The sequence below is a fragment of the Staurois parvus genome, unplaced genomic scaffold (assembly GCF_062004578.1).
Source record: "Staurois parvus isolate SC_StPar_1 unplaced genomic scaffold, SC_StPar_1.0 ptg001217l, whole genome shotgun sequence".
Taxonomy (NCBI): domain Eukaryota; kingdom Metazoa; phylum Chordata; class Amphibia; order Anura; family Ranidae; genus Staurois; species Staurois parvus.
Window position 1 is genome coordinate 287,564 of NW_028319013.1, and position 16,058 is coordinate 303,621.

Genomic DNA, 16,058 nt, shown 5'->3' on the forward strand with positions numbered 1-16,058 from the left:
TTAAGCTGAGAGTCAGGAGGATGGAGCTGAGAGTCAGGAGGTTGGAGCTTAGAGTCAGGAGGATGGTGCTGAGAGTCAGGAGGATGGAGCTTAGAGTCAGGAGGATGGAGCTTAGATTTAGGAGGATGGAGCTTAGGGTCAAGAGGATGGAGCTGAGAATCAGGAGAATGGAGCTTAGAGTCAGGAGGATGGAGCTGAGAGTCAGGAAGATGGAGCTGAGAGTCAGGAAGATGGAGCTGAGCGTTAGGAGGATGGTGCTGAGAGTCAAGAGGTTGGAGCTTAGAGTCAGGAGGATGGAGCTGAGAGTTAGGAGGATGGAGCTGAGAATCAGGAGGATGGAGCTTAGAGTCAGGAAGATGGAGCTGAGAGTCAGGAGGATGGAGCTGAGAGTCAGGAGGTTGGAGCTGAGAGTTAGGAGGTTGGAGCTTAGGGTTAGGAGGATGGAGCTTAGGGTCAAGAGGATGGAGCTTAGGGTCAAGAGGATGGAGGTTAGAGTTGGGAGGATGAAGCTTAGAGTCAGGAGATCAGGAGAGTCAGGAGATTGGGGCTGAGAGTCAGGAGGTTGGAGCTTAGAATCAGGAGGATGGTGCTGAAAGTCAGGAGGATGGAGCTGAGAGTCAGGAGGATGGAGCTTAGAGTCAGGAGGATGGAGCTTAGAGTCAGGAGGATGGAGCTGAGAGTCAGGAGGATGGAGCTTAGAGTCAAGAGGATGGAGCTTAGAGTCGGGTGGATGAAGCTTAGAGTCAGGAGATCAGGAGAGTCAGGAGGATGGAGCTGAGAGTCAGGGGATTGGAGCTGAGAGTCAGGAGATTGGAGCTGAGAGTCAGGAGGATGGAGCTTAGAGTCAGAAGGATGGAGCTGAGAGTCAGGAGGATGGAGCTGAGCGTCAGGAGGATGGAGGTTAGAGTTGGGAGGATGAAGCTAAGATTCAGGAGATCAGGAGTGTAAGGAGGATGGAGCTGAGAGTTAAGAGGATGGAGCTGAGAGTCAGGAGATTGGGGCTGAGAGTTAGGAGGATGGAGCTGAGAGTCAGAAGGATGGAGCTCCTGAAGATTCAAAGTTGACGTTTAATCTGCTTATATTTTACATTTTTTAAATAAAACCCGTCTGTTTTCATTACATACCCTCATCTAGACCCATCAGTGGCATCACTGGATCTCTGTGCTTCTCTATGCAATGCATGCAGATTGTGGCTGGTGGGAGGGACCAGCTGGGTGCATCTGAAAACATCACAGCACCCTCCCTGAGCACTCTTCTAAAGAGCCCTCCGTCTTGATGCAAGATTGGTAGGAGTTCTAAAAATATTGATGGGTGGATGCCAGTTTTGGAGGAGTGGGCTATATTTTCAATGCCAACTGCCTTAGGAAAACGCTCACAAGTAATGCTGAGCCTCCATGATTGAAAGACCTGAAATCCAATGAATGAAAGGGGCGGGTCAGGGACAGTCAGGCTGGATGGGGGGGGAGCTTGATGAGGTCAGATGTCTTCCAGCCAGGAAAAGAGGCGGAGCCCTGAGGGTCACACAATAGGTATCAAAGGTCAAAGGTTGGGCACCAGTAGGGCCGCAACTAGGGGGGTGCTGGGCTGTGTCCACCCAGATTGTAGCTGTCCCCTCCCCCCAGGTCTCTGAGATTGCAACCACTGATCCAAGAGCCAGTTTGATGCAGACAGTTGATGTAAAGAGGCATCTGAAGGGGGCAATCCATGTAAAGGGGAACTCTGATGGGGATAACTGATCATATGTATGGGGGAACTCTGATGGGGACACCTGATATAAGGGAGAACTCAGATAGGAGACTCTGATGTAAAGGGGGTACTCTGATAGGGACCCTGATGTAATGGGGCACTCTGATAGGGACCCTGATATAAGGGGGTACTCTGATGGGGACTCTAGTGTAAAGGGGGCACTCTGATAGGATTGCTGATGGAAGGGGCCACTATGATAGGGACCCTGCTGTAAGGGGGCACTCTGATGGGGACCCTGATATAAGAGTGTACTCTGATGGGGTCCCTAATGTAAAGGGGACACTCTGATAGGGACCCTGATGTAAAGGGGGCACACTGATGGGGACCCTGATGTAATGGGGGCACTCTGATGGAGACCCTGATGTAAAGGGGGCACTCTGATAGGGACCCTGATGTAAGGGGGCACTCTGATAGGGACCCTGATGTAAGGGGGCACTCTGATAGGTACCCTGATGTAAGGGGGCATTCTGATGTGGATCCTGATGTAAAGGGGCACTCTGATGGGGACCCTGATGTAAAGGGGGCACTCTGATAGGGACCCTGATGTAAGGGGGTACTCTGATGGGGACTTTGATGTAAAGGGGGCACTCTGATAGGGACCCTGATGTAAGGGGGTACTCTGATAGGGACCCTGATGTAAGGGGACACTGTGATAGAAACCCTGATGTAAGGGGGCACTCTCATAGAGACCCTGATGTAAGGGGACAGTCTGATATGGACCCTGATGTAAGGGGGTACTCTGATAGGGACCCTGATGTAAGGGGGTACTCTGATATGGACCCTGATGTAAGGGGACAGTCTCATATGGACCCTGATGTAAGGGGGCACTATGATAGGTACCCTGATGTAAGGGGGCACTCTGATAGGGACCCTGATGTAAGGGGGTACTCTGATAGGGACCCTGATGTAAGTGGGCACTCTGATAGGGACCCTGATGTAAGGGGGTACTCTGATAGGGACCCTGATGTAAGGGGACACTGTGATAGAGACCCTGATGTAAGGGGGCACTCTGATAGGGACCCTGATGTAAGGTGGCACTCTGATAGGGACCCTGATATAAGGGGGCACTCTGATAGGGACCCTGATGTAAGGGGACAGTCTGATACGGACCCTCATGTAAGGGGGTACTCTGATAGGGACCCTGATGTAAGGGGGTACTCTGGTAGGTACCCTGATCTAAGGGGGCACTCTGATAGGGACCCTGATGTAAGGGGGCACTCTGATAGGGACCCTGATGTAAGGGGGTAAGCTGATAGGAATCCAATGTAAAGGGGGACCCTGACAAGGACTCCTGATTGAAAGGATAACATCTGATATAAGGGGGCAGGTTCTGTGTCAGCCTCATACACACTACTACAGTGTGAAAGATTTTCAGTGACTCACACACAGTGGTGACATTATGCCCCCTGACTTTTTTGTTACTGCACCCCCAAACCAGATAGGCTGGATCCGGCCCTGTGCACCGGGGCTTTACCCCGTCCAAGAGTCAGGTCCTGGTGTCACAATATGTATTCTAAACACAGAAGGACTCCATAACTATTGAGAGTCATGACTCTGGATATGAAGTCACACAACTTACTTGAAGTACTCCTCACTCCCGCTGACGAATGACTTGTTCCCGTGGCTGGTGTAGTTGACCATCGTCAGGTTGGGGTAGGCCGTCATGCAGAACGTACTGTTCTTGATCTGGATCCTCGGGTGATCCCCAATGATGCAGGAATCTGGAGGAAGATAGTTGCCCCCGACATAAAAAGAGTCAAAAGAATTCCAAAACAGGACTTTAACTATGGCGCTCAAGATATGTTAGAAACAATATGTGCAAAAAACAAACAAACAAACAAATGTATTAATAAATTTGTTAAAATGGAATGTAATCCAAGCGGTTTGTGTTACGGCGCTGCGTTACTTTAACTGACAATTGCGCGGTCATGCAACGCTCCACCAAAATGACATTTACATCTTTTTTTCCCCACAAATTGAGCTTTCTTTCGGTGGTATTTAATCGCCTCTGCGTTTTTTATTTTTCGTGCTATAAAAAAGAAGACAATTTTGAGAAAAAAAACATATTTTGGACTTTTTGCTATAAAACATGTCCAGTAAAAAAATTTAAAAATCTAATTTTGTCATAGATTTCAGCCAAAATGTATTCTGCTCCGTGTCTTTGCTAAAAAAAAATCCCAATACGTGTAAATTAATTGGTTTACGTGACAGTTAGAGCATTTACAAATGGCGGTATAGATTCTGGGATTTTAAAAAAATTTTATACTAATAATGGCGGCGATCAGCGACTTATGACGGGACTGCGGTGGACATTTTGACACTGGGGGGGGGAACTGATTTGGGGTCACTGGCATCCCCAGTGACTCCAATACAGTGATCAGTGCAAAAAAAAAAACACTGACACTGTACTAATGGCAATATGGAGGAAGGGGTTAACTCTTTTTAGGCAATCAAAGGGTTAACTGTGTGAGGGGAGTGTTTTACTAGTGGGCAGGGGAGTGTGTACTTCACTGGAACACACTGATCCCGAGAGCTAAACTCCGCTCTCAGGAACAGTGAGTTAGGAACTGACAGGGAGCAGAGCTGCATTGAAAACAATGCAGCTGTGCTCTGTGTCACTGTTTGCCAGCAATTGCCGGGACCCGGCGGGTAATGACTGGCCGGGACCCGGTGATTGACACCGGCGTCCGCGATCCGCAGCGTGGGTAGGGCAGTCGTGCATGCCCCTACCTGTTTTGCAAAATTACGTTTTAAAACGTGATTTTGCGCAGCGGTGCCGCCCTGTCGCCATTTTTTTACAGTGGCTGGTCGGCACATGGTTAAAACACCATAAATTAATAAAATGTGACTAGTTTGATGACAATATTTCATAGGTTGATGCGTTTCACGGAATTCATCCACTTTCTCGGGGGGGGAAAGCAGGTGGCTCTGGGAAAGGGGTTATTTGTGTTAAATGTTTTCCTGTTATTTCCTTAAATTGGTTGTAAACCTCAGACATGAAATCTGAACAAAGCACACGTTTCTATAGTGTTTACTTGCCTCTCTCCAATGCACTAAGTGTCATTTCTCTCTTCTGTCTAGTTCATCTGCTATCAGCGTGAATCACTGCTGACACCAAGAGCTAAAAAGGTGACAAGGGAGGGACCTCCAACTGACTGACAGCCTCGGCTCTATCCCTGTGTGCTGTGTGAAGGGGGAGTGTGTCTCTTCCCTCCAATCAGCTCTCAGAACTCTAGCACAGAATGTAACTGCAGCTCCCCGCCCCCTGCTTTGTGAGTCTGGGAAAAATCCTTTACGTCTCTGAGTTTTACAAGGATGTACAAGACAATTGCTGCAAATAAACAAGTACAACTTATGCAGGAGGTTTGGTTTCATCTTTGTATATCACCTGAGGCCAATCGCTTCACTGGGTATATGGAAGGGTTTACAACCGCTTTCAGTATATGTTTCTGTTGGTGTATCACAATGTGTCAGGGGACTAACCGAAGAAAGACTGGCACTGTCGCCCATACCCAACATGGCTGCAGGTTGTGCGCTCCATGGTGCACACGAGTGTCAAATCGTCGAGTACGCATCCCCACCAGAGTTTCCCCTAACATCAGAGTCTGCCTTAGCAGTCCCCCCTACATTAGGATCCCAATCAATGTCCTTCTTTACATCAGGGACCCCATTAGAGTGTCCCCTTACATTAGGGACCCATTAGAATTCCCCCTTACATCACGGTGCCCATTATTGTCCTCTCTTACATCAGGGTCCCGGTCAGAACCCCCTTACATCAGGCTTTCCATCAGAATACCCCTCACATCAGGGTCCCTATCAATGTCCTCCTTACATCAGGGATCCCATCAGAGTCCATCCTCACATCAGGGACCCTATTAGAGTCTTCCATACATTTATGTCCCCATGAATGTCCTCACTTCCATCAGAGAGCCCATTAGAGTTGCCCGTTACATCATGGTGCCCATCATTGTCCTCTCTTACATCAGGGTCCCCATCAGAACTCCCTTACTTCAGGCTTTTCATCAGAATACCTCTCATAACAGGGTCCCCATCAATGCCTTCCTTACATCAGGGATCCCATCAGAGTCCCCCCTCACATCAGGGACGCTATCAGAGTCTTCTATACATTAAGGTCCCCATAAATGTCCTCCCTTCCATCAGGAACCCCATTAGAGTTCCCCCTTCCATCAGGGTCCCCGTCATTGTCTTCTTACATCAGGGTGCCCATCATTGTCCTCTCTTAAATCAGGGTCCCCATCAGAACCCCCTTACATCAGGGTCCCCATCAGAACCCCCTTACATCAGGGTCCCCATCAGAACTCCCTTACATCAGGCTTTCCATCAGAATATCCCTCACATCAGGGTCCCCATCAATGTCCTCCTTAAATCAGGGATCCCACTAGAGTCCCCCTTCACATCAGGGACCCTATCAGAGTTTTCCATACATTAATGTCCCCATGAATGTCCTCCCTTCCATCAGAGACCCCATTAGAGTTCCCCCTTCCATCAGGGTGCCCATCATTGTCCTCTCTTACATCAGGGTGCCCATCATTGTCCTCTCTTACATCAGGGTCCCCATCAGAACCCCCTTACATCAGGGTCCCCATCAGAACCCCCTTACATCAGGGTCCCCATCAGAACTCCCTTACATCAGGCTTTCCATCAGAATATCCCTCACATCAGGGTCCCCATCAATGTCCTCCTTAAATCAGGGATCCCCTTAGAGTCCCCCTTCACATCAGGGACCCTATCAGAGTTTTCCATACATTAATGTCCCCATGAATGTCCTCCCTTCCATCAGAGACCCCATTAGAGTTCCCCCTTCCATCAGGGTGCCCATCATTGTCCTATCTTACATCAGGGTGCTCATCATTGTCCTCTCTTACATCAGGGTCCCCATCAGAACCCCCTTACATCAGGATTTCCATCAGAATACCCCTCACATCAGGGTCCTCACCAATGTCCTCCTTACATCAGTCCTCACATGAGGGACCCTATCAGAGTCTTCCATACATTAAGGTCCACATGAAGGTCCTCCCTTCCATCAGGGACCCCATTAGAGTTCCCCCTTCCATCAGGGTCCCCATCATTGTCTTCTTACATCAGAGTGCCCATCATTGTCCTCTCTTACATCAGGGTCCCCATCAGAACCCCCTTGCATCAGGCTTTCCATCAGAATACCCCTCACATCAGGGTCCCCACCAATGTCCTCCTTACATCAGGGATCCCATCAGAGTCCCTCCTCACATCAAGGACCCTATCAGAGTCTTCCCAACATTAAGGTCCCCACGAATGTCCTCCCTTCCATCAGAGACTCCATTAGAGTTTCCCCTTACATCAGGTGCTCATCATTGTCTTCTTACATCAGGGTGCCCATCATTGTCCTCTCTTACATCAGGGCCCCCATCAGAACCCCCTTACATCAGGGTCCCCATCAACGTCCTCCCTTACTTCAGAAGCATAGACCATAGATAGTCTCTGCTATCCTTCATCCTCATTCAGTGAGGATACACCCCTGACCAGGGGCGGACTGACCATTTGGAAACTCGGGCACTGCCCGAGGGGCCGGGGTCAGTAGGGGGCCCCATGAGATGCCCCTGGTACCTTTTTCATAGGCTTTTTTGAGTTTGGGCAAGGACACAGGGGCCCCATGATCCCCTATTGCCTGGGGGCCCCATGAGTTGTCAGTCCGCCCCTGCCCCTAGCTGTAGGCTGGATGAAATCTTCTAAAGGGTGGAATGTAGTTTGGAGACGCCTGCTCTAGATCCTTGCTTCAACAACAATCCCACCACTGCATTTTATTCCACCCATGCCTGGAAACCACACAAAAGAGCAAATATTGGTGTATCCAGCCTCAGTAAGATGGCCGAATCCAGTTTTTTTTTAAAAATATCGACCATTACACTTATCTGCCTTTCTTTTCAAATCAAATAATTGACACCCAACTTAGAATTCATTAGCTTTCGAATAAAATGCAAATAAATGTATTATCTAGATAATGCTTTCATCAGTAACGCGTTTCCGTCTTTAAAGCTGTTTTGCTGTAATGAAGACCTTTCAAGAGATCCTTAACAGAAAAATAGCGATGATGACGCCCCGGGACATTGTCTGTGCTGCACTGCACCATGCGGTTTTCCAGATTGGCTGCCATTACACCTTCTCTCCACAGGAAGGCGCTTTTGTTCCACTACAGGAATACTGCTCATTATAGAGATTCCAAGCACAAAGAAAAAGTACACCGCAACAGTTTTTGCTGAGAAATATTTAAAGTCTTTATGACTGAGAATATACACGGCTCAAAAAAATGAAAGGAAGACTTTGAAAGCCCAACAGATCTCAATGGGGACAAATCTCCTACTGGATCTATATCGTGATAGGGACGGGGTGATGAGTGAGGAATGTAAGGACGCCCCATCGTTCGATGGAAATGAAAATGATCGACCTACAGAGGACTGAATTCAAAGACACCCCGAAAATCAAAGTGAAAAAATGATGCAGCAGGCGAGTCCATGTTGGTGAAATGTCATTGCAGCAACTCAGAATGGTCCTCGGTAGTTTGTATGGCCCCCATGTGCTTGTATGCATGCCTGACAATGTCGGGGGAGGGTCCTAAGGAGACCACGGATGGTGTCCTGGGGGATTTCCTCCCAGATCTGGACCAGGACATCACTGAGCTCCTGGACAGTCTGAGGTGCAACCTGGCGGCAGGATGGACCAAAACATGACATCCCAGAGAGGTTCTATTGGATTTAGGTCAGACGAGTGTAGGGGCCATTCAATGGTATCAATTCCTTCATCCTCCAGGAACTGCCTGCATACTCTCACCACATGAGGCCGGGCATTGTCGGGCACCAGGAGGAACCCAGGACCCACTGCACCAGGAGGAACCCAGGACCCACTGCACCAGGAGGAACTCAGGATCCACTGCACCATGAGGAACCAAGGACCCACTGCACCAGGAGGAACCTGGGACCCACTGCACCAGGAGGAACCTGGGACCCACTGCACCAGGAGGAACCTGGGACCCACTGCACCAGGAAGAACCCAGGACCCACTGCACCAGGAGGAACCCAGGACCCACTGCACCAGGAGGAACCCAGGACCCACTGCACCAGGAGGAACCCAGGACCCACTGCACCAGGAGGAACCCAGGACCCACTGCACCAGGAGAAACCTGGGACCCACTGCACCAGGAAGAACCCAGGACCCACTGCACCAGGAGGAACCCAGGACCCACTGCACCAGTGTAGGGCCTGACAATGGGTCCAAGGGTCATGCTGAACCATGTTACAGGCAGCAGAACATTCTCCACGACTTCTCCATACCCTTTCACGTCTGTCACATGTGCTCAGGGGGGACCTGCTCTCATCTGTGAAAAGCACAGGGTGCCAGTGGTGGATCTGCCAATTCTGGCATTCAATGGCCAATGCCAATCCAGGTCTATGGTGCTGGGCAGTAAGCACAGGGCCCACTAGAGGATTTTGGGCCCTCAGGCCACCCTCATGAAGTCTGTTCCTGATTTTGTTGGTCAGAGACATTCACACCAGTGGCCCACTAGAGGTCATTTTGTAGAGCTCTGGCAGTGCTCACCCTGTTCCTCCTTGCACAAAGGAGCAGATACTGGTCCTCCACCTGTAAAACCATTCCTGTTTTGGGGATAGTCTCATTGTTGCCATCTAGTGCACCTGTTGTTAACTCCATTACCACCAAAGCAGCTGAAACTGATTAAAAACCCCCTCTGCTACTTAACTGACCAGTTCAATATCCCAGAAGTTTTCTTGACTTGATAGACTCGGATTAAAAAGCCTCCATTTAATATTTTGGAGCAGTGTATAAAATGACGGTGGAATAGTAGGGATCTGTAGCTCTGCACACACAGGTGACTTCTTGTTCTTTACTAACACTATAAAACAATGAATGGCATGTTAACCTTTCTTCAGCCTAAACTGGTAGCCAAGGAGGAAAAATATTCTTCATAACGAATGTATACCGATATTTCCATTTCTGTAGGGGTAAGGGAAGTGTGGATTCTTTGAGGGCCTATTTACACTGTTGCGTTTTAATGAATGTATTGCATGTTGAATTCATGTGTGCAACTTCCTCATAAGAAAACTAGTAGATGTTTGTATCTCAGCGCTGCAGTTCAGTGCCTTTTGAAATATACTAAATACCATTTGTCTAATCCAAAAGAACAAAAAAAATAGAATAGAGAATGTAGAATTAGATGTAGATAGAATGGACAATGGAGGGTTGGAAGGAGATGGAATGGAGAATGAAGATTTGGATGGAAATGAAATGGAGAATGGAAGCTTGGATAGAGATGGAATGAAGAAAGCAGACTTAGATGGAGAAGGAATGGTGAATGGATGCTTGGATGGAGATGAAACAGATAATGGAGGCTTGGAAGGATATGGACTGGAGAATGAAGATCTAGATGGAAATGAAATGGAGAATGGAAGCTTTGATGGAGATGGAATGAAGAATACAGCCTTAGATGGAGATGGAATGGAGAATGGAGGGTTGGAAGGAGATGGAATGGAGAATGGAGGGTTGGAAGGAGATTGACTGGAAAATGAAGATTTGGATGGAAATGGAATGAAGAATGAAAGTTTGAACGGAGATGGAATGAAGAATGCAGACTTAGATGGAGAAGGAATGGTGAATGGAGGCTTGGATGGAGATGGAATGGAGAATGGAGGCTTGGATGGAGATGGAACAGATAATGGAGGCTTTGAAGGATATGGAATGGAGAATGAAGATTTGGATGGAAATGAAATGGAGAATGGAAGCTTGGATGGAGATGGAATGAAGAATACAGCCTTAGATGGAGATGGAATGGAGAATGGAGGGTTGGAAGGAGATGGAATGGAGAATGTAGGGTTGAAAGGAGATGGAATGGAGAATGGAGGGTTGGAAGGAGATTGACTGGAGAAGGAAGATTTGGATGGAAATGAAATGAAGAATGAAAGCTTTAATGGAGATGGAATGAAGAATGCAGACTTAGGTGTCCGTTTATGACACAGAGAATAGCTGCGATTCAACGGATCTCAGCTATTCTCTGGTCATTCACAGTTTATGACACTCAGGAGATCATGTCAGCCCTTCGCTGGAGATCTGTGTTCTCTCTCCAGATTCTCCAGCCCAGAGCTGGAGAATCAGAGGGACCACAAAGTAAGCAGAGATAATTTACCTCTGCTTAGTAAACTGATCTTTTACTGTAATCTCGCGAGATTATAGTAAAATCAGCCGTTTTCCAGAGTTTGTAGACCGTTCTCCAGCGTTTGGAGATTGTTCTCCCTTCGTTCGGAAAACTGCTTCATAAACTGCATTCACAGGAGAACTGTGTTCTCCGAGAATGCCGGAGAACTGAGCAGCGATCTATTACCGCTGGTTCATAAATGGACACCATAGATGGAGACGTAATGGTGAATGGGGGCTTGGATGGAGATGGAAGAGATAATGGAGGCTTGGAAGGATATGGACTGGAGAATGAAGATTTGGATGGAAAAGAAATGAGAATGGAAGCTTGGATGGAGATGGAATGAAGAATACAGCCTTAGATGGAGATGGAATGGAGAATGGAGGGTTGGAAGGAGAAGGAATGGAGAATGGAGGGTTGAAAGGAGATTGACTGGAGAATGAAGATTTGGATGGAAATGAAAATGGAGAATGAAAGCTTGGATGGAGATGGAATGAAGAATGCAGACTTAGATGGAGAAGGAATGGTGAATGGAGGCTTGGATGGAGATGGAACAGATAATGGAGTCTTTGAAGGATATGGAATGGAGAATGAAGATTTGGATGGAGATGGAATGAAGAATGCAGAATTAGATGGAGAAGGAATGGTGAATGGAGGCTTGGATGGAGATGGAATGGAGAATGGAGGCTTGGATGGAGATGGAACAGATAATGGAGGCTTGGAAGGATATGGACTGGAGAATGAAGATTTGGATGGAAATCAAATGGAGAATGGAAGCTTGGATGGAGATGGAATGAAGAATGCAGACTTAGATGGAGAAGGAAGGGATAATGGAGGGTTGGAAGGAGATTGACTGGAGAATGAAGATTTGGATGGAAATGAAATGAAGAATGAAAGCTTGATTGGAGATGGAATGAAGAATGCAGACTTAGATGGAGAAGTAATGGTGAATGGGGGCTTGGATGGAGATGGAACAGATAATGGAGGCTTTGAAGGATATGGACTGGAGAATGAAGATTTGGATGGAAAAGAAATGGAGAATGGAAGCTTGGATGGAGATGGAATGAAGAATACAGCCTTAGATGGAGATGGAATGGAGAATGGAGGGTTGGAAGGAGATGGAATGGAGAATGGAGGGTTGAAAGGAGATTGACTGGAGAATGAAGATTTCGATGGAAATGAAATGGAGAATGAAAGCTTGAATGGAAATGGAATGAAGAATGCAGACTTAGATGAAGAAGGAATGGTGAATGGAGGCTTGGATGGAGATGGAGCAGATGATGGAGGCTTGGAAGGATATGGACTGGAGAATGAAGATTTGGATGGAAATGAAATGGAGAATGAAAGCTTGGATGGAGATGGAATGAAGAATACAGCCTTAGATGGAGTGGAATGAAGAATGGAGGGTTGGAAGGAGATGGAATGAAGAATGGAGGGTTGGAAGGAGATTGACTGGAGAATAAAGATTTGGATGGAAGTGAAAATGGAGAATGAAAGTTTGGATGGAGATGGAATGAAGAATGTAGACTTAGATGGAGAAGGAATGGTGAATGGAGGCTTGGATGGAGATGGAACAGATAATGGAGGCTTGGAAGGATATGGAATGGAGAATGAAGATTTGGATGGAAATGAAATGGAGAATGAAAGCTTGGATGGAGATGGAATGGAGAATGGAGGGTTGGAAGGAGATTGACTAGAGAATGGGGATCTGGATGGTAATAAAATGAAGAATGGAAGCTTGGATGGAGATGGAATGAAGAATACAGCCTTAGATGGAGATGAAATGGTGAATGGAGGCATGGATGGAGATGGAACATATAATGGAGGCTTGGAAGGATAGGAGACAGAATATAGAATGGAGACTTAGATGGAGATAGAATGGAGAACTGAGACTTGGATGGTGATAGAATGGAGAACTGAGACTTGGATGGTGATAGAATGGAGGACGGAGACATTAGTGGAGACAGAATGCAGAATGTAGACATGGATGGAGATGGGAATGAGAAGGGATTGTATCCTTCCATTTCTCTGCTCTGGCTTAATTCACACAAATGTCACCTGTACTCGTTGAGAGTGACACCAGACCCAGGCCAGACTCCCAACCTACCCAACATCAGCCTGTCCTTATCCTTGCAGTCCGGCGTGTTCCAGGGGTTGGTACAAGAAGCCCAGGGCAGCACAGAGACCAAGGAGGCGAAGAGATAGAAGAGGGTGTAACACATAATGATGTTGTAATAAATGGCGATCAATACGGAGATGATGAGCATCGCGATTCCACAGCCTGCGGAACAAACACAGAGATCGCATTAACACGGTTCAAACATCAGCAAACAAAAGGCAAAATATCATCCATAAACCTTTACCGCCTCCATAATAAAGATTGGACATTCAAAACTGCACAAAAAAAAAAGATCACAAAAACAAAACGAGATTCTTAATTTGTTTTACTCCTCAACTCAAGTGTTACCGCACCGGGTGACACCAACCCTAGGGACACCCCGGGGTGGTGGTGTTGGTCGGTGTCTGTGGGGGTGCATAATTTTTGTGTTGCCTAGGGCAGCACAAAACTTAAATACACCGCTGGGGAGGACATTTGTTTTGGAAGGGGGAATTTTTTGGGGGGCAGCAGAGGGTTCTAGGAGGGGAAATGTGGGGGTGATATGCTAAGAGTGGTGAATTAGGGGGATCTGTGTTGGGAGGGGGGGATGTTTGAAGAATATTTGTGTTAGGAGGGGGGATTTGAGGGAATTTGTTGGTAGGGGGGATATGCAGTGGGGGGGAGATGTGTAAGGGGGGGGGGATTTTAGGAGTAAAGGATTTGTGCTGGGAGGGTTGATTTTTTTTTTGGGGGGGGGCATTTGAGCTGGGGGGGATTGGGGAGGGGAGAGGGGATTTTGGCAGGAGGGGCAGATTTGTACTGGGAGGAGGGGAAATTTATGTTAATGGGTAAGCATGCAGATTAGTGCTCTTTTTTTTGGGGGGGAGGGGCATTTGAGCTGGGCGGATGGGGGAGGGGAGAGGGGATTTCGGCAGGGGGGGGCAGATTTGCATTGGGAGGAGGGAAAATTTATGTTTAGTGGATGAGCATGCAAATTAGTGTTCTTATTTTTTTGTGGGGGGGGCATTTGAGCTGCAGGGATTGGGGAGCAGAGAGGTGATTTCACTGGGGGGGGGGCGGATTTGCACTGGGAGGAGGGAAAATTTATGTTTAGTGGCTGAGCATGCAAATTGGTGCTCTTTTTTTGGGGGGGGGGACATTTGAGCTGGGGGGATTGGGGAGCAGAGAGGTGATTTCAGTGAGGGGGGTGGATTTGCACTGGGAGGAGGGAAATGTATGTTTAGTGGCTGAGCATGCAGATTGGTGCTCTTTTTTTTGGGGGGGGGACATTTGAGCTGGGGGGATTGGGGAGCAGAGAGGTGATTTCAGTGAGGGGGGTGGATTTGCACTGGGAGGAGGGAAATGTATGTTTAGTGGATGAGCATGCAGATTAGTGCTCTTTTTTTTTGGGGTGTGGGGCACTTTTTGCTGATACATCTTGGGAAGGGGGGGTGCAGTTTGGCATGTTTGCCTTGAGCTCTAGATGATCTTGTCCCAGCACTGCTGTCCATCCAGTCCTGAGATTCATACAGCTCTGCCACACAGAACACCCCTTTCTCGTAGGGAAGGAAACTTTTCTATGCTGCAGTTCAGTAACGTGACACAGATGTAAATCCCGCGCACTACTTTACAAATCGGTGCGGCTCTGACCACGCTGGAATCGCGCCGATGCGACCGATGTCATTGCGGACAATAGGGTGCGACTTGCCATGCGAATTGCAAGGGGTACGGCATGCCAAGCGGGTCCCGGTGTGACCGGGGACTAAATTACATAGATCCCTATATAGATGAGATCAAACGACCCCCATAGCAAAAATGGTTCCCCACTCCCCACCCAAAAAAGTATTCTACCCCAAAAAAGATATAGATCATGGCTAATCTAGCCCCCAAATACTAAAGATCCCAATTAATCCACACCCCCAATGACACAGAGATCATGGCTAATCTAGCCCCCAAATACTAAGTTCTCAATTTATCCACCCCCCCCCTCCCAAAGACACAGATAGTATGGCTAAATGCTATAGATCCTAATTATTCTAGATCCCAAAAGACAGAGATCATAGCTAATGTAGCTGCCAAATATCCCAATTAATCCACCCCCCCCCCCCAAATACACGGAGATCATGACTACTCTAACACCAAAATACTAAAGATCCCAGTCAACCTAGCCCCCAAAATGACAGAGATCATAGCTAATCTAGCCCCCAAATACTAAAGATCCCAATTAATCTAGCCTCCTCCCCCCTTCCCACCCAAGAAACAGTGATCATGACTAATCTAGCCCCCAAATACTAAAGATCCCAATTAACCCAGACCCCAAATGACACAGAGATCCTGACTAATCTAGTTGCCAAAGACCAAAGATCCCAATTAATCTAGCCCCCCTCCCCAAAGAAACAGTGATCATGACTAATCTAGCCCCCCAAAATACTAGAGATCCCAGTTAATCTAGACCCCCAAAAAACACAGAGATCATGGCTAATCTAACTGCCAAATACCAAAGATCCCAATTAACCCAAACCCCCTCCCCCCAAAGACACAGAGACCATGGCTAATCTAGCCCCAACATACTATAGATCCTAATTAATTCAGCCTCCAAAACGACAGAGACCATAGCTAATCTAGCCCCCAAGTACCAAAGATCCCATTTAATCCAACCCCCCCCCCCAAAAAAAAAAGAACACCGATATCATGGCTAATTGCCAAATACCAAGGATCCCAATTAATCCGGCCCCCATCCCCAAAAAAACAGTGATCTGGACTAATCTAGCCCCCAAATACTAAAGATCCCAATTAATCCAGCCCCCTCCCCCAAAGACACAGAGATCATGACTACTCTAACCCCAAAACACTAAAGATCCCAGTCAATCTAGCCCCCAAAATGACAGATATCATAGCTAATCTAGCCCCCAAATACTAAAGATCCCAGTCAATCTAGCCCCCAAAATGATATAGATCATAGCCAATCTAGCTGCCAAATACCAAGTATCCCAATTAATCCGGCCCCCATCCCCA

The 16,058-nt window shown here is 47.5% G+C and overlaps 1 protein-coding gene across 1 annotated transcript in view; it reads right to left on the bottom strand.

Moving 5' to 3' along the window:
• Window positions 1–16,058, bottom strand: part of SLC6A5 (solute carrier family 6 member 5) — a 109,561-nt gene that overhangs the window by 80,342 nt on the left and 13,161 nt on the right. Inside the window, exons 2-3 of the mRNA XM_089660229.1 lie at window positions 13,053–13,226; window positions 3,326–3,467 (exon numbers count right to left, since the gene is read on the bottom strand). Coding sequence (XP_089516355.1) covers window positions 3,326–3,467; window positions 13,053–13,226 — 316 coding nt within the window. The remainder of the gene's footprint in view (window positions 1–3,325; window positions 3,468–13,052; window positions 13,227–16,058) is intronic.